We start from the raw sequence: 26,489 nt of genomic DNA on the forward strand, positions 1-26,489 counted from the left end.
CAGCCAGGGTCTCTGGGGAGGTCTGGACCCCGTACCCAAAGCAGCCAATGCAGCTGCATGAGTGACAGTCCTGAACCTCGCCCATTTACCCTCGACATCAGGAGGAGTGGGGGACGATGCCAACCCCAGTCGCAAACGATGATGAAATTCTCGCTTGAAGCTTTCATCAGATAACTGAGACCAGGCCACTTTAGGTTGTAATGGGGTCCTACACCCACCACCAGAGTGGTCCTACACCCACCACCGGAGTGGTGGGTGTACACCCAGGACCCACACTACAAAGCCACCATCACACAAACAATGTTTGCCGGTATCGAAACGGCTGTACGCCGTGTGGACCCGAAAGCTCAATTTCCCTGTACAAGAATACGGGTTAAACCGTACGGGCTGACGAGTGTGATGTCTTATCGGTTAAAGTGGCCGCCCCACCACCATCCCCCGCCTCTGTAAATGAGCGAAGAGCCACGGTTTTACACGACTTGGTTCACGGGAAAGAACACGTCCCAGCCATCGTCATAGCATCACGTGCACGTGGTGTACAAAAAAAATGGAACAAATGAATCATCTTGGTGTCGTGTCCTCGAATCGGAATACAATCGAGGACTGGGGCAGGTGGGTTGAATGGTTAGAGTTAATAGCTTAACCCAAATCCCCTTCACGTTGTCACTGTGAAAAGATTTATAGCTCATCGGATTCCTGCAGTGTAAATAAATATTCAGATTTACCTGGGGGATTTACGGGTAAAAAGGGACTCTTGGTTACGGTTTCTTTACCCCTTTGAACATTTTAAGTGGACAATTCCCGTAAACTTTTACCATAAAAGTCGGTACCCATTGATTTCTGAGGGTACCAATTGAGTACGACGAGAGGCAGTAACAATACAGTACTATCTTGTCAAGATGAGGTAATCAGTACCTTTTAATGAAACAACGGGGATTTAAAAACAAATCACTACCAAAGTTAAATAATATGGTTAATTACAATTACCGAATATTGTGCGAGAACAGGTTCTTAAAATGATGATTCTCGAAATGCAATTCCTACGTAACGTAACACAGACATTCACTCATCTAGATCGTTGGAATGCGTGACATACATTGAAAATGTGCATGAATAAAACGTGATTTAAAAAAACACTTAAGAATACGGTCTTGATGTAGTTTTGTTTTGCACTTTTTTTTCCCTGAGTATATTCCAATTGAGCGACGAAAGAATGACGCGACACGATCGAATACCTTTCTCTTCGGAACTTGCAATGAATAAAGTCAACATAGTCAGACTTGTAATCCCAACATTGTCCTAAACACACCATTTACTTGGGTCTACATTTCACTCAAGGCATTGGGATTTTTTTTCACAGATTTCTTTTTTCATTGGGGGGTGGTGGTGGTGGTTGGTGGTGGTGTGGAGGGGGGGGATTTAAAAAAAAAGTTCCAACTGAAAGAAGGTTATTTATGACCATAAACACGTGTTGTTCGTGGTTTTTTTCTTGTCAAGATAATGAGATCGCCTGCTGTGAGCTGCCTGATAGGTGGTGGTGGGGAGGGCTACAACGGAGCCAGTTTTTTTAGACATCTTCTCGTAAAAGGAATGGCTTAAATAAAATGTGCAAAACCCCGCTGGCAAATTCAGGTAATTATGACGACTTAATAATACTTTGCGCCAATTTTTCTGAACATCTTGAGGACATCTAAGAACAATTAGACCTATCCCATCCGTGATTTGTAATCAGATTAATCTATTTGTGTAAAATGATAGTTGATAGGTTCCACATTTGACAGAAAAAAAACGAGGAGACGAGTATAGTGCATTCGTTCTTTCCATTCAATAATTAAAATCAATCAACAGCAGTAAATACATATTTAATGTGATAAAATACTAATATCTCGCGTGCAGTTTTGCTATTCCTCCATTGAAGGAGCGCGGACGACAGTGGTTCGCTATATGGTCCATAGTTTGGGTTGCCATGGCCACAGTCGAACTACTGTGGCTTGTCTTTAATTTCCATTTATCAAAGAGATGTGTGCATCGGCCTGTTGATGAGATGTTGACTACCCCGCCTGGTATGCAGGAGGTCGTGGGTTCGATTCCGACTTATCATTTGTGGCCAGGTCGCGTCTGAAAAAGTGCTATATAGCTCAGTGGGCCTTACCTGGTGAATTAAAAATAATAATTTTGTTTTATTTTCATTTAAAGCTTTCGTGACTGCAGGGATTCATATTTTTGGTTCTTTCGGTAAAGTCACGTGACTTTACTGAAAGAACCAAAAATATATAATTTTGTTTTAGTTTAGTTAATGGGTACACCAGTGTCTCCGATGAATATCAAAGCCGGGGAGATGTTAACTACCTTGCCTGGTATGCAGGAAGGTCGTGGGTTCGACCCCGACCCTGACGCCTGTATATTTGGAGTTTGCATGTCTCTCTCACTGTGGTCGCGTGGATTTTTCCCCAGGTCCTCCGGGTTTTCCCACCAAATTTAGAAACATGCGTTTAGAGTATTTAGCTGCTATAGATGTCCACATCATAATCCACTTCGTTGAGCTATCACATGTGGCCAGGTCGCTTCTGTAAAAGGCCAATAAAGCTTAGTGGGCCTTACCTGGTGAAATAAAAAAATATACTTTAGTTAATAGGTTACACCGGTGTCTCTTAGGTACACCAGTGTCGCTTACAGTATATGGTGCACATATAAGTGGGTGATAGAGTGCTAAAAAAAATGGTGTCAACCAAAGAGTGATGTTTCACTTGAAATGTTTGCCTTTTTGTCCCCAGATGTGACTCAACCCAAAGCTGGTCGGCAACGTAGCCTTGGGGCAATGCCCAGGCTTTGTGGCCAGAATGCTTTGAGAACCAAGACAGAGGCTTTACGCTCAAATTACCGCTTTTGTTTTGAAGAACCCATTATCATGTAGCACTTACTAATGGTTTAACTGTTTTATGAACTTTTTTTTGTTCCATTCTCTTTCAAATGATCGAGGGGGCAATTACATTACCTTAATAATACGTTCTTAAATCGCCAGAACGCTGACAACTTGAGGAAACTTTGCACACGCCATAACAGAACGCACACGGGGAGCAAACGATCGGTTTTCAGTTTCGTTTTAATTGAGAAATATTTGTGTTGCAATGCTCAAAGCACATTTTCTGCAAGCACAGCGCACATTGCAGACACACGCGCATCCAACACACCCACACACCAACCAAAAATAATGGGGTGCCCTAATTTATTTAATGGAGAGATTCAAGAAACCAAACGACATCGTCTTTAGTGGGTCGTTTCAGCCTCGTAAGGGTAATTGGTAATTAAAATTTTCACGGTATAATTGCAGGTTACTGTATAGTTTCTTCTCCACTTTTTGAAAAAAATATGGACACAATGACTCAGAGCCTGTGCCAAAGGCCAATTAAGTGCTACAGTAGTCGCAATATCGTACAATGCAATTGCTAAAACGGAATGATTTCAGAAAGCTATATATTGTTTAAGTTACAAAAGTTATTAATTCTCGGGAGAATTATATGCATTTCAATAAATTACATTGTCCACATCATGCACCGCACACACACACGCAATGCAAATGATTTACTTTACTCTAATCTATGCCTTAAATTGTGCTAAGAGTCAAGTAGACAGATTAAAGTGTCCCATTGCAGTCGCTTAATCTTACTCAGCTGTCAAGCTATATTTGGCGCAAGCAGCGTTACCAACCAAAGCATCATCTTGAAGTACAGGTATAATGTTAGTGTACAAATTACAGCACTGTTTTGGTTAGGAGTGAAACAAACCCCCAATCCTTCCGGCAATTTACGTGAATTGTCATCATGATCCGCGAGTCAAGTTTCCATTTTTTGTTTTCATATGAAGGTGAATGGTATAGCACCGCTAGTGGCTGCAAGGGGAGATGTGAATTTTGTCTATGTCGAGGTCTGATAGCCACGAGAGGGTTTCATAAAGGAGGGTTCGTGTCGTTATTCATCCGTTGAAGGAGTGCAGATTACAGTGATTTGAGCTTCTGTTAACGCCTTGACTTCAGCGAAAAAAAGTTAATTGTCAAGATCTTCCTTGCTTTCCAACATTCCTTCGGTTTGCTGAAAAAAAACAGCCCCCAAATCAATTGGCATGTTTACCAACGTGCCAACTTGATTTGGATGGCTCTGTTGGGTGATGGAGGGTTATATTTATCAATTTGACATTATACCTACATGATCTAACTCACAATAAACTAATTACGGATCTCAAAACATCTCCAATTCTTACACACGCGATTCGACGTGTGGAATCGAGTGCTAAAGAACTGATATTGGTCGACTTCAAAAAGGTGCATCGTTCCACTCCTAGAGGTTATCAATAACAGCGACAATGACAACGTTAAAAAAAACGATGGTAATGAAATCCTCATACAAAAGCAGTCCAGTCGACGGAAGCATCTCGTTAGGGTTGAAGCGAGTACACACGTGTGGAGTAACACCATACCAGGCACATTCACGCTTCGTGTTGTATCTCTTTTGAGATGGCATTTCAGAAACTGCAAGGTGTGAGGGGTGCTGGTGGTGGAATCTTCCTCGTGTCAAAGGGCTTATCCTGGATGTCTCCACCACAACCACCCCCCCACCCCAAATTGGAGATTTCAAGTGCAGAATTTACAATTAGAAAGAACTTGCGTCCCCCATACTGTAATATCACCTCCACCCCGCCAATCCCCCCACCCCCCCCCCCCCCTAAAAAAAAACTATATACAACGTGACAGTTTTGAGAACGAGATATTTCTATGCTAACCCACACTTGCAGCAGTTAAATGTTGATGCGCGCCTTCCCCCGTGTCAGCATTGCAAGAGTTATATTACAAAACGAATGAATACAGTCGGTCAGTGGAGAAGCAGGATTCGCATGGGTCCTGGTGCAGGGAATGAAATGTGTGGGGCCCTATACCCAATCTCCCCCCCCCTACCCTCTGTCATAGACTGGCCTCTGGTGCCCTGGTGCAGTTGCACCACCTGCACGTTCCATAGCCACTTCCACTGAGATGTACGGCAACGGAAGCTGCGGTATAAATAATAATGCACAATGACGATGACACCGCCACACAAAGACTCGACTTGTAAACGGGGCGAGCTCGACAATTTGCACATCTCGATCCCGCCCCACCACCTCTTAGAAGCACGCATTCACAAAATATGATAAAGCAAAGCACACAAAGGAAGAATCTGAGAGGTGAATACGACGGTCATGAGTGAGAGCGAGCGAGAGCGAGTGAGAGGGGCAGCAATTACGCCGCCGCGCTAGCACCACGGTCAGGCTGTCCCCAAGACGCCGGGGACACTTGAGTCGCCTCGATTCTCTCATGAACCGGCCACCGACCGGACGCAGTCGCCTGGGCAACAGGCTCAATCCGGCCGCTATCTTGAGCTCCGATCGCTAAAACCCCCGCGGATCCAGTCGGGACGGAGAGCCCGTGGCTCGGCTGTCAATCCGGCGTAATCCGCGGTCTCTCTATCGTCGTGCGAGTGCCACGGCAACAAGATGTTAGCTACCTCACCTGGTATACAGGAGATCGTGGGTTCGACCCCGACCCTGATGCCTGTATATTTGGAGTATGCGTGTTTCTCTCCTCGTGGTCCCGTGGATTTTTCTCCTGGTCCTCCGGTTTTTTCCCTCCACATTTAGAATCAACATGTGCTTAGAGCTAAAAAAAACATCCACATGATGAGCCACTTGGTTATCATTTGTGGCAAGGTCGCTTCTGAAAAAGAGCTACATAGCTCAGTGGGCCTTACCCGGTAAAAGAGGTTTAGTTTTAGTGTGTGTGTCCAGTTCGTTTTGTCGAATCCACCGCTGGACGAGAGGATTCTCCGCATGCCAAGGCTGGCTTATAGGGGTTGTTTGAGCATACTTTACCACGACGGTCAGTGCAGGATAGTGAAGGTGGAGGAGCAGGGCTTAATCTTTTTCCATGAAATATTTCCTGGGCACCCCCCCCCCTCCACCGCTGCCCCCCAAACCCCGCCCCTTATGAGCGTGGAGAAAAAGGCTGGGGGGGGAGGGGGTGGGGAATTATTTTCTGGAGCTTAGCCACCAGACAGGTCCGGCTGACATTAAGCCCTGGAAAGGACCATAGACGTGGGAGAATAGTACAGTACAACAATGTACTTTCCTGAACTGCCGTCTTTTTAACTCTTCTTAGTTCCGAGATGTGATGAGAACGGGCGGTCATTCTGGGTGATTTTTTTCAGAGACTCAATGAGCTATCACCTGGCTAATGTGAAGGTTTTGACCGACAGAGTGATGTTTAAATATCATTATCCCGACGTCGCAAAAGATGACCGATAGTTAACTATTGCGTTCAACTCTTCTGAATCGAAAATGAACAATGAAACCGAATTTTAACGCAATGCTGCAGGTTTTTTTTCCGTCGTTGTTTGTAACAGTAGGTTCTGTGCATCAGTGTCGTGTTAGCTCTACGCGTTAGCTCAACAGATCTCTGCAATGAAGCACCGTATATGTACACTGTTCAGAATTCACTTAAACGCACCACATTCCCCTTAATCAGGGCTAAAACATCTCACTCGATACTATCCGGGTCGCTGGTAGACTGGAGTTCTTTGGCGCGTGACTTAAGTCGCCACAAGCGCTGACCCAGAAGGCCCAGACGAAATGAAGCCCTGGCTCTTGTATGGAAAACAACTCGCTTACCTTCCAGATACAATGCCAACATGGCCGGTCCTTGTTCTCACAACAACAAATCCCAACCTTACCCCCGGCGGTTTCGCGAATTCTACTCCTCGCGACCAGCCGCACGCAGTCTGTCCGCATTCCCATATTGAGCGATCTTCTCCATGCACTGTCCGTTTAACTCGTTACGCACCGCACGTGCCCGATGATCAGCAGACACGCTTCCGTGTTTGCCGTCGAGAGTGCCGCTTCCACCTCGGATGACGTGAATCAGAACCGGCGCTCCGCAACATCAAGCGCGACACGTCTACATGCGCATTTACCAATCATCGGGCGTGTGCGGTACGTAGCCACGTTTGTATCCGAATCACTGAACATCGGTAAAACGTGAATACTGCGGTGGCTCGCGAGCACCAGCGTCTGGGAAATCCCGCCCTTCGTTAATCCTAACTGCGCCGCGTCGTCCGCGTCCCAATTACGATCGCGATCCCACGGATCGACACTCCTCGCAGGGGACACCTCGTCATCGCAAGTGCACGTAATAAAAAAAACCCCCGCCCGCGTGGGTCGCACGTTTGTCGCCGCTCTCCGTCCGCGCGCAGCAACAACAACAACAAAAAATCGTCCGCGAAACGACGACGCCCTCAGCACTTCCACGAAATCGTACATTCACTCAGCCATCAGTGGACTTTTGCCTTAGAGCTGGGGGTTGGGGACTGGGGGCGGGGGGGGGTGTGGGAGGGGTCAGAGTTCAACTCGACGATGGCGTCGCTCACAGCGGCTCGGCGACGCTGGACGCCGTGGAGAGCTTCCGAAGCACGGGCACGGACACGAGCTGGTGGATCTTGGCGTGGTGCTTGCTGCTCGTGAACTTCACCCAGTCCGGCCGGAAGCCGCCCTTGAAACCCACGAGCACCAGTTTGTCTGCGCGCAAAGGCAACGGGACGACGGACAGCGTTGGGTGCGCGAGGCTTGAACGATGATGCCCGTCGTGCGAGCCACCCATTGCCAGTGGGTTGGTTATCGGTGGTTGGTTTGTACTCGAGTGACTCTCAGCCCTACATCTATCGTCGCTGACGACCCCTCATTATTTGGGGACCAAGCAACTCGCCTGCCGCGAAGCGTGACCCTGAAGCTGATCGAAAGACGGCGAGGCCGCCGGTTACTGGCGGTGTTCGTGCGTACACGTACAACGCGAACGGGCAACGGCCTACAATTGAAGACAGTCGCTTGTTGTTGCGATCGAAACGTCGTGATCTATTATTTTATCTAGCCTGCAATTGTTATCGCCACCGTCAACCATGACCAATCCGCTGCTGGATGAAGGACTCCAGAAGCCGGCGCCGTCACCTCTTACGGTCCTGCGCTGTCACAATCCACCCGGCACATGCAATTATTTTATTGCTCCACCTCCGCACCTGACGTATTCTGTAAATCTACGCTTGAAGTAAATATAAAAAAATGGTGGTGGCAGGGGGCAAGTCTTTCCTGATGACTTGCCCCACGAAAAGTGGTACTCGCTGTTTTACAGAGCCTGGAGGGATGATGGGCCGAGTCAATTATCCGACTGGGACGATGAAGATGATGATTTGACGATGGGGAAAATTAAACATTACACCAGGAGGGGAAGCCTGCGACCTGCAAACAGTGCTTGTGTTGGGACATTCGCCACGTGACTGCACGTACCCAGGTATTTGGCTCCGGCTTCCACCCCGATGGTTGCGAGAGCCTTCTTCCACTTGCCGTCCTCCGTGACGAACTTCCCTTTGGAGGTCACCAGCACAACGGAGCTGTGGAGGAGAGCGAGAGGGGATTGGCGCCACGGTGGTGAGATGTTAACTACCTCGCCAGGTATACAGGAGGTCGTGTGTTCGATCCCGACCGTCATGCCCGTATATATTTGGAGTTTGTACGTTCTCTCCGTGGTTGCGTGGATTTTGGTCCGGGTCCTCCGGTTTTTCCCTCCACATTTAGAATCAACATCACGCGTTTAGAGTATTTGGCTGCTATACATTTCCGCATAAGCCACATCGTTGAGCTATCGTTTGTGGTCAGATTGCCTCTGAAAAAAGTTATATCGCTCAGTGAGCCTTGCCTGGTAAAATAAAAAATAGTTTAGTTTTAGTTTGAATGTTTACACGGTGCTCTGCGCGCGCTGAGGATCTGCTCCCGACATTCGGATTCTTTCGAATCAATCCGAAATATTTCTACATCAGTGGTCCGTTATCTGAACCGGCCATGGGCCCTCTCCCGAGGTCGACTCAGCCTCAGATGAGCATCTGGTGCGGTGCAAAAACGCCACACCTATCGTTGCGTCACGCCAGCCTTGATGGCCGCTCGCTAACGACACTTTTCCCCGGCGGTCTACATAAGCTACACGGGGGATCTTTGTGTTTGCGCGTGAGTGCGCGTCACCGGCGTACCCGTCCGGCACGTTGTGAGTGAGGTGGTACAGCAGGAAGGTTGGGATGGAGCGGAGCTGGGAGGCCTTGAAGACGCGGCGAGAGACGAGGGTGCCCGTTGAGCCGTTCAGAGAGATCACCTGCAGACCATCCTCCAGCTGGTAATATGCCTGGCCGTTTACCTGCACAGGGGACAACGTGGAACGATTTAAGTCGTATGGACCTGAAAACTAAATTTCCCTGTACAAGAATACGGGGTAAACAGTATGGCTTGACACGGTATGCGCTCAGCGGGAAATACATTTTTACGTGCAGCGTGGGTTTAATTTAAGTGAAGGATGAACAAAATTAGAACTCACGGTGGTGGTGGCATAGTTGTGCTTTGGGCTGGGATGCCACGAATTCGCAGACTCCACCTGGACCTCCACAAAGTTGCCCGGCCAACTCTGCAAGATGAACAATAAGGGAACAATTCCATGTAAATTAAACTAAACTATATTTTTTTTACCTACGTGACTTTTCCGAAAGAACCAAAGAGTATGGATCATTGCAGTCACGAAAACTTCAAATCCAAAATAAACTATTTTAGTATTCTACCAGGTAAGGCCCATTTTAAATACACAAAACGCATGACGTTGATTCTAAATGTGGAGGGAAAAAACCGGAGGACCCGGAGAAAAATTCACGCGACCACGGGGAAAGAGACACACATGCTTCAAATGTACAGGCGTCAGGGTTGAGATCGAACCCACAACCACCTGCACATTAGGCGGGGGAGTTAACATCCCGCTACCGTGTCACTCACTCATATCATCCATCACAAAAATGATCACAATCACAAATCATCGTTCTTAGGGGTGTAACGACATCACGGTGTCGTTACACCCCCTAAGGACAATTAATTGAGATTCTTAATCTTATGTTTCAAGCATCAAATCGTGTTTTCATGATCGCAGGGTGTCACGTGAATCCATTACAAACACCGATGGGAAAAAAAAACATCGACTCTTACATGTGTTATTCGAATATGATTGAGATTACTGATTTCAATGATTAATCGTGAAAAAATATTGTTCCGCTCCTACCTCCCCAAGCGTCAAGGGTGCTTGTTTCATTTGCACCGTGCATACATCGAGTTACGGGAAATCCACAAATGCCTGCGTGACACTCCGCATCCGCTCGCGGCCCCATCAAACTCACTACGCCGACTTCAACAAGGCTGCAAACCGGTGTTCTATTAACCGAGCCTCCTCGAAGGGGGCGAATGAACGAACGACCGAACGGGCGAGCGTTTGCGCACGCACCGGCTGAGTCCACCTAGGGGGAGGCCCAGGACCGGTTCAGATAATCGTCACCGGTGTTGGCCGTGAGCGGGAATCGAACTCGGGTTGCCGGGATCGTAGCGCAGCGCGCTAACCGCCACGCTGCCTCGCACGTGCACGCACACACGCGCACGCTCGCACGATGCGCGCACGAGCGCGGACTCACGTCGGCGTAGATGCTGGGCCGCCGCTTGGGCATGGGGACGTCCACCGTGGGGGGCTCGGCGTACTTGGGGTAGGCCCTGGCGCGACAGTCCGCCGTCGCGGCGCCGGCGCCGGCGGGAAGGCTCGCCTTCACCTTGACGCGCTCGCAGCCGCGGCTCGAGCAGAACGCGTCGCCCTCCCGCGGGGCCTGCGCCTGCAGCCGCAGGAACAGCAGCCTGCACGAGCGAGCGAGCGCGAGCGATAATCGGCGCTTTCATTCCCACTCGGGTTTTTAATCTGCGAGAAGCCGAACCTCGGCCTGCAGCCGCTACGCTCACCGCAAAGGGGATTCGTCGAAAGGGGTCACTGGATGAGCCCGATGTAATGTCCATCCATACACCCGTTGTCCGCACACCCATCAGTACGTCCGTACATCTGTTCGTCTGTCTGTCCGTCCGTCATTACCCATCAATTCATGCAGTGTCGCCGTCGAGAAAGCAAAAGACTGCTTGTCCGTGCGTGCGTCCGTCCCGCACTCACCCGGTGTCCTCGTCGAAGAAGTAGAATCCGGTGGTGGAGGAGGAGGGTGAGGCGTGCGCGCCGCGGGGCGGGTGCTCGAGCCGCTGCAGCGAGGCGACGCGCGCCAGCGTGCCCGTGCGCTGCGTGGTGCGGCGCAGGCGGTCGTGCACGTCCGTCAGGACGCTGAACGTCGTGCCGCGCGGGTAGCAGAAGCCGATGCGCACCCAGTCGTTACTGGCACGGAAAGCGCGGCAAGTCAGCGACGCACGCGCGACGTCACACGCGGGATTCTGTCAGTCAAGGCGGAGGTCGGGAGGTCATCGCGGACAACGCCGCCCGTCACTTCCTTCCGTAAGATCACGTAGTTGTTTAAAGTCTCACGGTCTCAACGTCGTCATCATCGTCATCATCATCGATCATCGATCAAGGCGAAGGCCAAGGGTTTTGTTAAGCTTCATAACGTGTTGTCAGAGTAAACTTCCTGCACAGTGCTGATGATTACACACCACTACAGGTAGTCATTTCATCCTGGGTCAATTTAGAGGAGGTTCAAGACCACACAAATGATGCTAGCAATGGCTGGCAATTGATATAAGGCCACCGGGTTCATAGCCTTATCAGACTTTTGGGGCAAGTGCTGTTAACGAGCACGTATGAAGGCCGGCACGGCACACGAGGGGGTGGCCGCCTCTATCTCCCTCGTGGCGATGTTTGCACACTGCGACCAGGCGCTCAAATGAGGCGACCTAGGGGAGGACCAGGATCGGTTCAAATAATCGTCCCCGGTATTGACAGTAAGCGGGAATCGAACCCGGGTCGCCGGGTTCGTGGCGCCACAACTACCGAGTATGTTTGCCGTACATGCCGTAGTGGCCCACCAACTGACCCCAAGCACCTCCCCCCCCCCTCCCTCCCCCACTCACAGGTTGAAGTTGATGAGCCAGACGGTGAGCTCGTGGGGGGCGCGCGTGTCCCAGTGCGCCGTGTACCCCTTGGATAGCATGAGCACCGGCTGGTACTGCTGGTAGTGCAGCCCGCGGGCAAGCGCGCCCTCCAGCGTGAGCGCCTGCCCGGGGAACTCGTCCCGTACCAGCGACAGCCGCCCGTCCGACGGGCTCCTCGCCTGGATGTAAACCTGTACCCGCCCGCGGTAGCACCGCGACGCGAAAGGCAGCGGCAGCAATTGAGCGCCGCGGCGAGAATGGCAGCGAGCAGCGCGCGCGTCCTTGTCCGTTCCGTTCGGTTACCCGCTCACGAACAGCATCAGCGGCAGCAGGCACAGCGACGGGGAGAGCTTCCTCGTGTGGATCAACGAGGAAGGCAACGTGAAGCGAGTGTCCGCGCGCGCGTCTGCTTGTGTTTGTGCGTGCGCGTAGATTTGTGTACACTTGGGCGCCTGTACATGGGCGCTAGGTCGACTCGGCCTCAAACGAGTGCCTGGTGCAATGCGTAAACATCATCGTGAATGTGGCCGGCAGGAGAAGCGAGGGCGGGCGGGCGGGCGGGCGAGGGCGATCACCTGCGCGTATCTGGCGCTGCACACGGCCGCGCGCCACTCGGGCACGTCGACGCAGTCCGGGTGGCGCAGCAGCGCGTCGTCGCGCTTCACGAGGAAGGCGCCGGGGAAACCCGACACGGATCCGTCGCCGTCTCTGAACACGGTCGTCTTGTCGCCGTCCATGGACATGTCCCGGAACCAGGGCCCCGGCTCACCGAAGAAGACGCGGGAATCCGCCTGGGCCCGCGCAACGTGCAAGGGGGGTGGGGGCGGGGGGGTGGGGGGATTGGGAGATGTGGCGATCGTTACGGTGGAGTAATAATGATGGTTTATTTTTTTGGCTGTAACAAAACGCGAGCCCGGTACAGCGCGCCCGTAAACCGGGTGTCGCGATCACGGAGGACAATCCCGACGCAACGGAGCCATGGAAAGGAGGGGGGAGGTGAAAGATGGGGAAAGGAGGCCCCCGCGTCGGGGGAGAAGATTGGCTCGCTCTCGAGAGAGGACGACTCAGGGGCGCGAGGAGGAACCGCAGACGAGTGCGAAGGCAGCAGCCACGCAGTGAGCTGGTGCTACCAACAACTGGCCAAGGTCTGCAGTCCTCTATCTATTAAGATGTTATCGCCTCGGTCGGCTACGCACGGTGCGAAAGAAGTTCAGCATATATCCGTAACGTCCTCATCATGTCCATTTTCATCACCATTATCGTAACTGGACATCATCACCACAGTCATGACGATGCCCCTCCCCACCTAACCACCCCCTTCCCGCGTCGCGTCGTCGCGTCTCTGCTCACGGGCACGTCCTGGAAGACGATGCCGGAGAGGTTGTTGTTGGGGCAGCTCTGCCACGCGTTGTTCAGCCGGAAGCCGATGGCGCTCGCGTGCCGGTCGGCCAGCGCTGCGAACCGGCGGAAGGTCACGCGCTCCACCCGCAGCGGCCCGTCGTACACCTGCAGCCCACGCACGGGGAACGTGCTGCCCACGCACGGCGGGGGGGGGGGGGGCGGGGGGGGGCGAGGCAACGGGGAACAATGTTTGACAACGGGGAACAATGGTGAATGGGGAACAACGGGGAACAATGGGGAAGGGGTGCGAGCGACACCTCCGATGAGCACGGTTGGCTGCATCACGGTGCGAAATAAGTTCAACGTACGTACATGCATTACAACACAGTTCACGACTGGATGGCGCCGCGGGGAAATGGAGGGCGAACAGCTCAACAAAAGTGGCTGGTGATGCGGACATTTACAGCGGGAAACAAATTCGAAAATAATCTCGACGCAGCGACCATCGACGAGATCCTCTCTTGGCTGTGCGACTACTGAAGACGGTGAGGATTGTGGTGATGACGGACGAGCACCACGGCGGTCCCGGTGAAGCCACTCACATGCCGCGGGGCAGCGTGCGCCCCTGGTGGTCCAGACTCCCCGGGCCCCAGAACTCGTCTCCTCCGCCGCCGCGAGATCCCCGGTTGTGGCTCTCGCCCACGAACAGCGAGTCCACCACCTCCTGCCTCGAGCCGTCGTCATCCGGGAACGTTCCCCCGCTATGGCGGCACGCGGCAAAACGCGGGCGAAACTCACGCGTCGATGGACAGGCGGACGGGTAGGCGAGCAGGCAGGCAGGTATGTAAGTCACACCTGTCATGCTGTTCATTCAACGCTGGGTGAGAATACAGTGAGACCAGAAGTCTCTTTTTGCCAAGGGAGATCTGGGTGATGATATTACATCCATCAAATTAGCAAATATGTCCCTGAGTCGGTGGCGTAGCCGTGGTTGGCATGGGCTCTGTGTGAGGAATTAAATGAGCTCCCCCCCTCCCCCCCCCCGTTCAATTTTTCCCTCCCCTCTTTGTAGCCCGGCACCTGCCCCCCCCCTCCACCCCACCCCCACCCACGGCAGTTGAGCCGAAGTGCAGCTGCACCGCCTGCGCACCGATAGCCGTGCCACTAACAATCGCAAAATGTCAACGTTCGTCAATAACTCCGTGGCCTTAAGAAATTAATTATTGCTTATCATAGGCGTCGTTCCAGGCACTGACCCTTCTTCATGGTGCGCAGATCGAATGCACGGCACCCGTGCGCAACGCACAGCGAAAGCATGGCGGATACACTAATGAGATAACGCGATACGATTTGCGTGGACATCGCATGTACGTGCGACCACATTTCGACGCAAAATAATACGAGACGGTGAACTTAAAGAAATGCAAATATGTGAATGAATTTGGAATTAAAATAGTAATCGCACGCAACATGTTTAAAATAACAAAAAAGCCTATGCCAACATTTTAAATACGAATGAAACATTCAAATGTGCTGGCATTTGCCTACCTGGCAAGAGTGAGTCCGATGCCATTGTCTGCAAATCTGCAACGAGACAACACGGGGGGGGGGGGGAGTCTCAAAGGGGGGAGGGAGAGTCTCAAGCGGGGGGGAATCTCAAGTGGGGGGGGATTCTCAAGGGGGGGGGAGAGTCTCAAAGGGGGGTGTGGAGAGACTCAAGGGGGGGGGTCTCAAAGGGGGGGGGGTGGAGAATCTCAACACGCTCCACCTGAACGATCTGAAAGCCCTGCACTAAACCGGCTGCCCGGCAAGATAACATCACCAGCAGCAGCAGCAGCTGCTCGACGTCGAAAACAAAACAATCGCAATCACAACAATAACACTGCTCCCCTTTGTTCGGCGAGGGAATGCCTCAGCGCGTCTGGGGTTTTTGCACGAGGTTCCTTCCTGGTGACGCGATCGCGAGCGAGGGAGGGTGGCGGTTCTACGAGCGCGGAGCTTCAACGTGGAAGCAAACTGGGAGGGCGTTCGGATGAAAAAAGCCACCAGCGCACGAGGATGTTTAATCGGCGAGCTGTGCACAAGGGATGGATTTGACGGTCACCACGCTGTGTCGATAATATTGCCAACGACGGCGCCGTTCAATCACAAAACAAGCTTTTTGGTGCTCTCTGACGGAAAGCTGAATCGCCTGCGGAGATCGGTTTCACAACAATTATCTATATTAATACATTCATTACATGGACACCAGCTATGTGGATTTCAGTTCGCCAGGTCTCATACGTACAGGTCCCATTAACCAGGTCTACATCGCCCAGGTCTCAGTTAACAACGTTTCACCCATCCAGATCTCATTCATTCAGGTCTCAGTTACGCAGACGCCTGGTAACTAGGTCTCAGTAACGCAGGTTCCAGCCACCAGGTCTCCATCAGCCAGGTCTCATTCGTCCCGCTATTTGCTTCCAAGGTTGTATTCATCCAGCTTTCAGTTACCCAGCTCTGAGCGACCAGACACCAGTTATGCAGATACCAGTCTCCAAGGTCTCCTATACTCAAGTGTCTCCTCTTATCCCAGGTCTCAACTCCTCAGGTTTCAATTGTGCAGGTGTCAGCTAACCCGGCTCTCGTTATGCAAAAATCTCATTCGCCCACGGGCCTCTGCGTACGTGCGCATGCACGTTGAACTCCTTTCGCACACCGTACGTGGCCAACCATGCCAATCGGAGGTGCGGATTAGCACCTCCGCCGTCGCGTGCGAGTTCGTCTCACTCACTGGCAGTGGCGGAGCCACACGTCCCCGCCACGGAGCCAGGCCCCGTGCTCCTGGTTGCGGAAGGCCACGAAGCCCGTGATGAGGGCCGGCACCCGCGGCTTGAACGGATCGGCGTCCACGTGGGGGCCATAGCTGCGGCCGTCGCCAGAGACGGCAAAAAACAACAACAACAACAACAACAACGGCGCGATAGTTAACAAAAAAAAGTTTTTGACGAACGCAAAAAAACTGACGCCGTGAAAACCTTCGCCCCGAAGGTCTCCTCCACTCCTGATGATCAAAAAACGCCGACGAACGAAAGCGACATAACGGCCGCGCTAACGACGCGGCGACGTTACGTTTGGCCCAGTGGGTGTGGGAACGAAAAGCAAACGAGACGAAAATAATGCAAACAAAAATCGCGAAAAACAATTGCAACGAGAGCGTTAAACAAAACAACCGAGACAAATAAATTAGATCCTTAATCGAGTCGCAAATCAGGATCATCGACTCACTGTGCGTAATGCGGGGGAACGGGGGTGGGGGGAACCAGAGTCGAAATAAACACAAACGCTGGCTTTAGTTTTGAGTCAGTATATATTTCAGCTGGATTGATTGGGAAATAGATTTTGGAGTCTTTTTGTTAATTGTATAGTACCCCTGGGGGAAACTTGCAAGTTGAACCGCATTATAGCCATGAATCATGTCCCACGTCCATTGGTTTGTCATTATTCATTTATATATTAATAATATATCATTTGATGCATATATTACATATAAATGCACATGATAATTCCTACCACGTTCTGAATTATTTGATCCGTACGCAATCGGTGTGCCCTTTTGAAAACCGATCTCTGAACATTTCCCCTTCGCAAAAGAGATCTTTGCTTTCTTTCCAAGGGCTGCTACTCACTTTCCCAATATGACTTGCGCCAGAAATGAGATACATCGGGAGGGATTTAAACGGGAACGTTCCGCGGGAACGCGATTCGACATTGACCAAAAGATCAGGCAAACGGCCACACGCTTAATTGGCGTGCCTAATGCTTCAGTCACGAATCGTCGCAAGTCGCGTCCTGCGCTCTCCATCGCGCGTGCCTCGCAACGGGGTGATTTCCCCCCCCCCCCGTTTCAGAATGAGCCGAACGTGAGGGCAGAGTGACCTTTTTTTAACGTCTCGTCTGAAACAATTTGCACTCATACGTATCATTAATACGCTCAAGGGAGGGCCTTCTGGTGAATATGATCAAGTTTATTCTTATTTAACAGGGTGAGGACTCCCAGGCTAATCCTCATTTGCATCAGTGACCTGGGGGCATTAGTCTGCCAGAAAGGGGCGATGATCGCTATGTGAGTCATTTGTGGGTAAATTTATGTTGTTGTTGTTGCAAATTCGAACCGATATTCACATTGTACGCTTTTTTATTTTATTTTTGGAGGAACAGATGGGAGATTGCCGGAGGAAAACCATCCAGAACAGGAGGAGAATATACAAATTCCAGACAGAAAAGTTCCAGGATCAGGAATCGAACCCGGACCGTCCTTGCAGCGAGGCGTCCCGCGTTGACGCTTACCGTGCGCTCACGAGAGAGAGGTACGGCCGCTTGTCCCTCTCGCTGGCGTTCGTCGTCTTCACTCCGTGGTCCAGCATCATCCCAGCCTGCAGCAGGCACGCAGGAACACACGCACGCACGGTGCTGTCATAATGACATGCAAAGCATGCTGGGGCGTGGCGAAAGCGCAAAACAGGAAGGAACCGTCGTGCGCTTTGCATGTCGAGATGACGGCACCGCTCCTTTCTAGTTATGCGCTCTGAGGAGGGGTCGTTGCCCGAAACGTCCGGGAAGGGGGTGAATAATTGGGTCCTGTAATCATTCCACAATTGAAACGACAGAACGGCCAGCGCTGGCTCGATAGAATCAAGCTGCAACACGTGAACGGCGCGGAGAGGGACGAGTGCTTGGGCGTGTGTGTGCGTGCGCGTGTGTGAGAGCGCGTGTCGGCCGAGCCCGTGGGATCGCTGCGACACGGCGGGCTGGAGCGAGAGGTTCTGACCCAGAGGGAGGGGGAGAAGGAGAGAGAGAGAGGAGGCAGATTGCATTCTAATTTTCTGAAGGTTTCTCGCCATCAGTCGCTTATTGCCAATTCATTTCGTTTCCTGCTGGAAACATCGAGGAGCGAGACGATGCCGTCCGATGTTTGTTTGCCTGCAAATTATTATTCATCGCGGTCAGTTGACATTGGCAACGTGATCGCCGGCTCGTGGCAGAAATGGCACCGTGTTTTCAGCAGGTCGACAATCATTCATAGATTTAAATTACTTCGGGTGTTTACGATACGGACGCTGAATTGTGCTGATAAGAATCGATTGTCCGCTTCAAAATATTTATTTCAAATTAGATGCTAGGCCACACACTTTCCCACAAGCCCATCAGCAGACAAATGTCCGTCACATCGCTGGCAAAACTCATACGTGCACGTATTAATTCATTAAAGTTCTCATAGATGGAATGTGGTGAATTTGAAGAACCAAGATGAATTTGTGTTTTTTGTATTTTAGTTCAGTCAATCGTGACCAGCTGAGACCATCAGCAACTCTACATTTTTTGAGAACCCAGTTTGATCATGGCCAGGTCTACGTGAGTCTGTGGATTTTTATGGGCCTCTGTGTGAGTGTAATAATTCGTAAAGGGGGGGGGTCCATCGGTCTCTATGTGAGTGTCACGGTTCTCTGTTCAAGTCCGTGGGCCTCTGCGCCTGCCATTGGCAACCCGGCTCAATCCCGCAGAACCACTCCACTCGAGAACCTTGGCTTCATCGCGGCTGGGCCCCGGTTGGACACGAAAAGATCCGCACCCAGCAATCGGCAGCGGCGCCGGCTCAGGCTCTCGGCACTTTCAGCCGCACCGGCTGCGTACGTTTGTTGAATTTTGGTGTCAGCCCGGGGGAGGGTGTTTCCCCGCGTCTTCTCCTTCTCCTCACCCTGTAGTTGGAGTGCGCCCGGTTGTCGGCAAAGATGCCGAAGGGTTTGTGTTCGGTGTAGCCCGGAGCGTACTTTCCCTCCGAGGGCCCCGTGGGCACGTGGTGGAACACGAACCAGAAACCTCCTTCCTGTGCAAAGACAAAGGTCCCACCCCCCCACATATAGCCTTAACAGACTGTTGGGGCAAGTGCTGTTCGCGCGCACCTATGAAGGCCGGCACGGCACACGAGGGGGTGGGTGTCCGCCACCACGCCCGGCCGCCGCTTGTCTCCCGAGCGGCGATGTTCACACACCGCACCAGGTACTCATTTGAGGCCGAGTCGACCTAGGGGAGGTCCAAGACCAGTTCAGATCATCGTCACCGGTGTTGACCGTGAGCGGGAATCGAACTCGGGTCGCCGGGTACGTAGTGCAGCGCGCTAACCACTCCTTCCTGTACACATACGCCCGCACAACGTCATCATCGCCATAATCATCAGCTATGATCGATCTACTGCTGGATGAATGTCTCCCCCAACGCCGTCCACATCTCTTTTCGTTTGTGTGTGTGCACCAATGCCAATGCAGCAGCAGCATCACCGGATGATTTGTTTACTTGTCTTCACGGACAATTTGACGTCTCTAGCTCGCGCACGTTCCCCTAACACGCACGCCACGGCGCGCTTTCCACACGTGAGTGTGCTGCGCGACATGCTTTGACGAGCCGTAGACTGCTCTACGAGCCGTGTAATGCCTGCATAATTCGTTTTACGGAGAGCAGGCGTTTTTCGATTGTGAATGTTTTGACCGCGGATGTTTGAAGTCTCACCTCCGAGCCGGCGGCGGAGCAGTTGATGATGTTGTTGTTGGGATTTGCCAGCCAGAAGGTTGATACGGCGCTGCGAGCAGAAACCACCACACGCGCACAACGCAAACGATAATTTCACTTACTTCGCGAATGATCCTCATCACTGTGAACAAAAATGTTTAACCGAAGTCGCACATGAGTCTTGATCATCATCATCATCATCACAATCATCATCCATTGTAAAATGCATTGCCCATTGGTTCATGATCATAATCGTCATCCACTGACCACTGGCAAAACATCATCATCATCATCCAATGACCATTGTTAAATGCAAATACTGTCGATAAATCATTATCAACATCACTATCATGACCACAATCCCCATCCACCAAGTTTTTCTCCATCACACGCAAACATTCGCGCAGCTCCACAGACGACCCCTCCCAATCCAAACAAGCCCTGGCGTGACCTCCCAGCAACATCATCGTCACCATCATCGTCACCATCACCATCGCAAACTGATCAACCGCCACGGCTACCGCCCACACCCCCCCCCTCCACTCGGTGCGCCACTCACGTGCAGTCGTGGCGCGGGCGCGGCACGTATCCGGGGTAGGCGTCCTGGCGGATGGTGCGGCACATTCGCACGTCGCGGTCGGAGGGCAGCAGCGAGCTGGCGCGCACCACGAGGCCCAGGCAGTGGTCGAACGTGTTGCGCTCCTCAGGGCCGTCCTCCGTGAAGAAGCAGTGGCCCAGCACGTCGTAGCCCACCACGTCCTTCACCTGGCGCGCGCAATCGTCCCAAGTCATCGTCCGTCGTCGTCGTCGTCGTCGTCATCGTCGATCTATTGACCCTCGTCCGCCCGATCGCTGCGGTGACGCGCGTCACACGCGCGAAGGCTCCCGTCATTATCGTCGCCGTCATCGTCTTCATCGTTGTCGTTGTACGATATTTCAAAATTACCATGAGATATTTGTTGTCAGATATGTATATGCATCTTTTTAATTATCGCGGTCGCAACGCGATGGTTAAAGGCGCGGCCCTGCAATTTCCTAATCACGCCATCGGCTTGCCGCGGGAGCAAGTGGGCGCGCACGTGAGCGCAACAACGGCAGCGGCGGCCCACCCACCAGGAGTCCGCTGGAGCCGTGGATGGTGAGGCAGCGGGAGAAGGAGTGGTGGATGGAGAGGCCCCGCACGTATGTGGGGGGGTCATAGCCCCCCAACTGATCCAGGTCCCCCGCGACGTGGAAGTGCACGGGGTAGTGCCCCATGGTTTGCTGGCCCATGTGGCGCAGCTCCGCTCCCTCCAGGTGGCACGCCTTGAAGCCCTCGGCCATCTGCGCCAAGGGGGTTGGGGGAGGGGGGGCGGTGACAGGGGTCGGGAGGTCACGAGGTGCAATTTTTCCAGCCTCAGCCAAAGTTGTTTGTCGCGCGGCAGGTGAGGCTGTCTGGTACGCAGCTGATGGGAAATTGAGAGGAGCCGCACGGTGTGAATGAATGAGTTTGTGAAACGAATTTTTTTAATGAAAACTCAACTTTCAGAGGCGCGTCTGCGGCCGTCGGGAACGCTCTCCCTTCCGAAGCCACTGGAGCTGTGCACTTTTAAATCATCTAGATTGAGAACTCTTTTTCTTTATGACAGTTTTTTTGTTAGTTTAGCTTGTTGCCCTTCCCCCCCGCACCTCCGATTAGCACGGTTGGCTACGTGCGGTGCGAAAGAAGTTCAACATATGTGCATAAACACAAAGCTGTCCCCGATCTCAAACCGAACGACCAGACAGGAACCGCCGCTGCATTTATGAGACCGAGCAACGGCTCGCTCACCAGCCCCTTTTTCGTCTTCCGTACGGCTGCTGGTGTCAATGGCAGAGCAACAGCTACAGTCTCACATGCAGGTGGGCCAAGGCCAGGCAACCGCGTCAAGAGTAGCGGAGTGGTATCGTCGTCACTGCGATGTCTCCTTCGTATTTGTGGATCGGGGCAGTGAGTCGTTGTACGGTCCGTTTCTGCCCAGCCACGAACAAATAAACGTTGCTCATCAACTCACGACAGCGCAGAAGAAGTCTCAACCGCACATGTTTGAGTCGAGGCTGTGAATATGCGTGCCCCCCACAATACTAAAACTGAACTTATTTTTTTTGTTTACCAGGCAAGGCCCACTGAGCTATGCAGCTCTTTTCTCAAGAGCGAGGTAGTTGACATCGTAACATCTCGACACCGTGGTGTTGTGGTGTTCAGCCTGTCTACTGTCATTTGTACCTCCTCCTTGCCTCCCCCCCCACTTTGCCCCCCCTCCCCCCACGCACCTTGATGTGCCCGCCGAACGTGTCGAAGGAGAAGAAGCGGCAGGCGTTGTCCCCGTAGCAGCTGGGCTCCATCTCCCCCTGGACGACGACGTTCCGCGTCAGGAGCCCCACCTCGGCCCTCATGTCCACGCCGTCCACCACCTCGCCCACGTGCGTGAACCGCGGCTTGCCTGCACGCACGCACAGGTAAAGGTCCCCCACCCCCGAGATAGCCTTAGCAGACCGAAGGGGCAAGGGCTGTTAGCGAGGACCTTGGAACGCGGGAACAATGCGCGAGGGGGTGGGTGGGCAGCACCGTACCCGGCTGCGTTTGCCTCCCCAGTGCTGATGTTTATACACCACGCGAGGTACTCGTTTGAGGCCCAGTTGACCTAGGGGAGGTCAGAGACCGGTTCAGTCGGTCGTGTCACGTTGCTGGAAATGGCCGGGATCGGGAATCCAACTCGGGACGGCGGGTTTGTCGCGTGCACTAACCACTACACTACCCCGATCCCCATACAGACACACGGACACACGAACAGATGGACGCGCGGACACACAGGCACACGGACAGACCCACGTACAGTCACAGAAGACACACTGACACACGGACACACAAACACACGGACACGCGGACAGGCACACGGACAGACCCACGGACACACTGACCCACGGACACGCAGACACACAGACACATAAACAGACAAACGGGGCCACGTGCCGGGGAAGCGCGAGCGAGGTGGCCTCACCTTCCACCTTGACCTGGTTGGCGGTGCACTCGGGGCACGGCAGCAGCGTGAACTCCTCCGCCTGGTGCATCGAGAAGTCGGTGCTCGCCACGACCACGCGCTCGCCCGCGCGCCACGACCGCACGTCCTCCGCCAGGGTCAGCACCGTCGCGTTGGACAGCGGCTCCACCGTGACCCGCACCGACGGGCGAGCTGCGGTCAGACAACGCGCGCGACCGTGACGAACCGGTCCCCGGCACGGTCGCTGGCGAACCCGCCACGGTTCGCATTCCGTGACTCGCTGCCCCCGTGCCCCACTGGACATCTGTGAAAAAGAGCTTCTTAGCTCATCGGATTCCTCCAGCAGTCGAAATAAAGATTCTGATCATGATTCTGTTTCTCCAGCGTGGCCGAGTGGCTGCGAGGTCAGAGACGCTGAGCTGGCACCGCCGAGGACTTCGAAATCCGGGTTTCGGCCGCCCGTGCTGAAACTGGGTTTTGAAGTGCGGTGAGTTGATGGTCTCAGTCAGGTCACCAATGACCGCACAACAAAAAACCCAATGCGGTTGTGTGTGACTGGCTTTCTGATGCGGCCGGCTCATCGGTGTGTGGCTGGTTCACCGCTATGTGGCTGGCATACCGGTGTTTGACTGGCTCACCAATGTGTGCGACTGGCTCACCCTTGTGGCCGCACAGGAAGCGGACGCGGTAGTTTTGGCAGCGGCCGCCCTGCTGGTCCTGATTGCGGCAGGCGAAGCCGTAGGCCCGGTTGCTGCGGTGGAACCCCTGGAGCGTGAGCTCGGCTGGGAGCCCGTCCAGCGTCGTCACCTGCACGGCCCCACCATCGTCAACGTCAACATCGTCAGCCGCGGTCTATCTACTGCTCGATGCAGGCTTACGCGGGCCGAAGGATAGACGGACTCATGGATTGGTGTATTTACGAATGGACCGACGGACGAGACAGGAAGGTTGATGGATAAACCGAAAGGTGAATTGACTCATGGACAGACGTATGGGTGGGTGGATGGATGGACGAGTGGACGGATAAAAGGACGGACGGACAAACGCACGGCACATGAGTCGCGGCACGGGCGAACTCTGTGGGCTCACCTGGATGTCGAGGGGGTGAGCGCAGATGGCCCCGGGATTCTCGCTCCTCAGGGTCGAGAGATTCTCCCAATCGCCGGTGCCGCCCTGGTCGTCCCGGTTGAACCAATCCGTCCACTCCACGTCTCCCGGTGACAGGGGACACGGCGCAGGGTTACGGACCAGCAAGAAATACGTTCCCCACGGTGCACGTGGCACGATGAGTGACTCGGCCCGCTCACAATACCGTAGTTAGCCAAGTGCATTGTGGTGACCGCCATTCCGATAGGAGGAAGACACTGGGAGCCATCCACTTTTATATCAAAGATTAAAAACTCATTTCTTTAGAACTGCTTTTTTGTTTTCAGTTTGTTGTCCCCCCACCTCCCCCGCACCTACGGTTGGCACGGTTGGCTACGTACGGTGCCAAAGAAGTTTAACATACATACCTACACACATACGCCTGCGACGTATGTGTGTTGGTATGTTACACATTAATTAAATGGTAAATGTGATACACGCATCACATTGTGTGCTCGTGAGAACTGATCGTATAGTAGTCACGCGAAAGTTATACTTTTGCTACGAGTACCCAGTAGACACTGAAGGTTGGGCCAGCGTTGGTCAAACAGTTCCAGCCACACGAGCCAACTTGGCCATGTTTACTGGGTGGGCTCCTGAAGCAGCAGGGGTAGCGATAGGGGCTTTGGCAGTGATAGGGGTTGGGGTAGTGACAGGGGTTGGGGTATTTGATAGGGGTAGTGATAGGGGTTCTGGTAGGCCTGGTCGTAGCTGGGGGTTAGGGAGTAGTAGCAGCAGTAGCAGGATGATGGGCTAGGGGGAGCAGAGATGGGGGTTGTTTTGAGTGAGGGGCGTAAGCTGCGGGCATCGCGTGAGGGCGATTGCTCTCTGTGCGTACCGCCTTCACTATTTTTAACGACTGTCGTATTATCTGGCTGTATAACAAATAAAAAATACAATTACTTTACTATGCAAGTTAAAATATTTGTACGTTTCAATATTTACGTGTTTTTATTTTATTTCGGGCCCCTTTATAACAAATGCTACAGGCCCCACGCTAACCTCATCCGGCACTGGGTTGGGATGTATCGGTGGAAGCCCCCCCCCCCCCCCCCCAACCTTACCTTGGGTCCACTCGCTGAGCGTCGACACCGTGTAGAGGTCACCGGCGGCGGTGCGGAAGAGTTTAGCCGCCTCCGCCGTCGTTCGACCCGTGGTTCCTGCCGCGGCGAGTTATTGAACTCATTAACGACGACGGCGATGACGATGACGAACGACAAACGGGTGGACACGCGCGTCAATAAACAGCGCGCGGTTGGCCTCGACAGATCGACGTATCCGCTAGCTGACGCGTTGGCCGATGGGCCCCTTCTTTCGCGGCACGTGAACAGAGAGGCCGGTAGGGAGGCGAGAGTGGAGTTTCGAAGGCTGCGCTTGTTCACACCGTAGGGCCTGACGAGCGTTAACACGTTTGAGATGTCATCCGATGACCGGTTGTTGGATGCGGCTTGTGAATATTTACACTCAAGGTTAAGGCTTGGACAACAACAAACCGCCCGCCCCCCCCCCCCTCCCCACGAACTTATAACAACTAAATAAACAAATACTTATCGCACACGAGCGTATCGTCAAATGGCCATGAACGCAAATAATTCAAAATGAGAAAGCCAATTTTGTGACTGACCCTTGCGAGAGCCTCATTTTGGGTCTCTTGATTTCGTGTTAGGTTCGGGGACCCGCGACGTTTGCCCAATTGCGCGAAATTAGTGTTTGGTTTCACATTGGGGGAAACCGGAGAACCCTGGGTCACCGCGTTTGTAGCGCGGTGCGCTAACCACTACACCCTCCAGTCGTAGATAACAATTACAGCATACCTATATCTAAATCTAGAATCTATATCTAAATCTAGAATATCTATATCTATCGGACAAAGATTCCACCCCCGTCTAGCATTAGCAGACTGTTGGGGACAAGTGCTACCTTGTAAGGCCGGCACGGCACAACCAGGGGGTGGGTGGCCAAACGCCACGCTCGGCCGCCTTTGTCTCCCCAGTTCTGATGTGTACACCACCGGTACCAGGTACCCATTAAAGGCTGAGTCTACCTAGGTGGAGGCCCGAGATGCGGTTCAGATATTCGTCACTGATGTTGGTTACGAGTGAGACTCGAACGCGCGGGCTGCCGGCTTCGTAACGTAATGCGCTAACCACCACACTACCGCTTCCCCACGTTACATATATACTTATACACACACATTACCGTACACACATTGCCCATTGCGCATGAACACGAGTTAGGTAATATTGAACATTAAGGGCAGGTGGTAAAGGAGGTCAGCTAACAGAGTAAGAGTTGCGGGGCTGCCACCGTGGCCGGCTTTAGACGGCGCTGCCACACGAAACACGAGGCCAGATGTTGTGTTTAGTTTGGTGTCCTTCCACCGATTAGCGTCGCAGTCAACCCGTACGGGTTTACCCCGTATTCTGGTACAGGGAA

The 26,489-nt window shown here is 52.8% G+C and overlaps 1 protein-coding gene across 4 annotated transcripts in view; it reads right to left on the reverse strand.

The window, feature by feature from the left end:
• Positions 1-5,803: 5,803 nt before the first annotated feature.
• Positions 5,804-26,489, reverse strand: part of LOC116940280 (cell migration-inducing and hyaluronan-binding protein-like) — an 89,181-nt gene continuing 68,495 nt past the window's right edge. For all 4 annotated transcript variants that reach the window (XM_032949898.2, XM_032949879.2, XM_076067314.1 and 1 more), the window contains exons 9-30: positions 25,118-25,213; positions 23,997-24,118; positions 23,567-23,714; positions 22,908-23,099; positions 22,180-22,349; positions 21,001-21,210; positions 20,447-20,652; positions 19,888-19,957; positions 19,079-19,207; positions 17,671-17,756; positions 16,115-16,246; positions 14,890-14,925; positions 13,944-14,102; positions 13,351-13,531; positions 12,576-12,791; positions 11,980-12,191; positions 11,078-11,290; positions 10,560-10,773; positions 9,431-9,517; positions 9,093-9,253; positions 8,356-8,459; positions 5,804-7,593 (exon numbers count right to left, since the gene is read on the reverse strand). In XM_032949898.2, the coding sequence (XP_032805789.2) occupies positions 7,442-7,593; positions 8,356-8,459; positions 9,093-9,253; positions 9,431-9,517; positions 10,560-10,773; positions 11,078-11,290; positions 11,980-12,191; positions 12,576-12,791; positions 13,351-13,531; positions 13,944-14,102; positions 14,890-14,925; positions 16,115-16,246; positions 17,671-17,756; positions 19,079-19,207; positions 19,888-19,957; positions 20,447-20,652; positions 21,001-21,210; positions 22,180-22,349; positions 22,908-23,099; positions 23,567-23,714; positions 23,997-24,118; positions 25,118-25,213 (3,296 nt within the window). In that variant the 3' untranslated portion in view covers positions 5,804-7,441. The remainder of the gene's footprint in view (positions 7,594-8,355; positions 8,460-9,092; positions 9,254-9,430; positions 9,518-10,559; positions 10,774-11,077; positions 11,291-11,979; positions 12,192-12,575; positions 12,792-13,350; positions 13,532-13,943; positions 14,103-14,889; positions 14,926-16,114; positions 16,247-17,670; positions 17,757-19,078; positions 19,208-19,887; positions 19,958-20,446; positions 20,653-21,000; positions 21,211-22,179; positions 22,350-22,907; positions 23,100-23,566; positions 23,715-23,996; positions 24,119-25,117; positions 25,214-26,489) is intronic.

Source organism: Petromyzon marinus, chromosome 1, assembly GCF_048934315.1.
Source record: "Petromyzon marinus isolate PM22_M1 ecotype Great Lakes invasive population chromosome 1, UKy_Petmar_22M1.pri1.0, whole genome shotgun sequence".
NCBI lineage: Eukaryota > Metazoa > Chordata > Hyperoartia > Petromyzontiformes > Petromyzontidae > Petromyzon > Petromyzon marinus.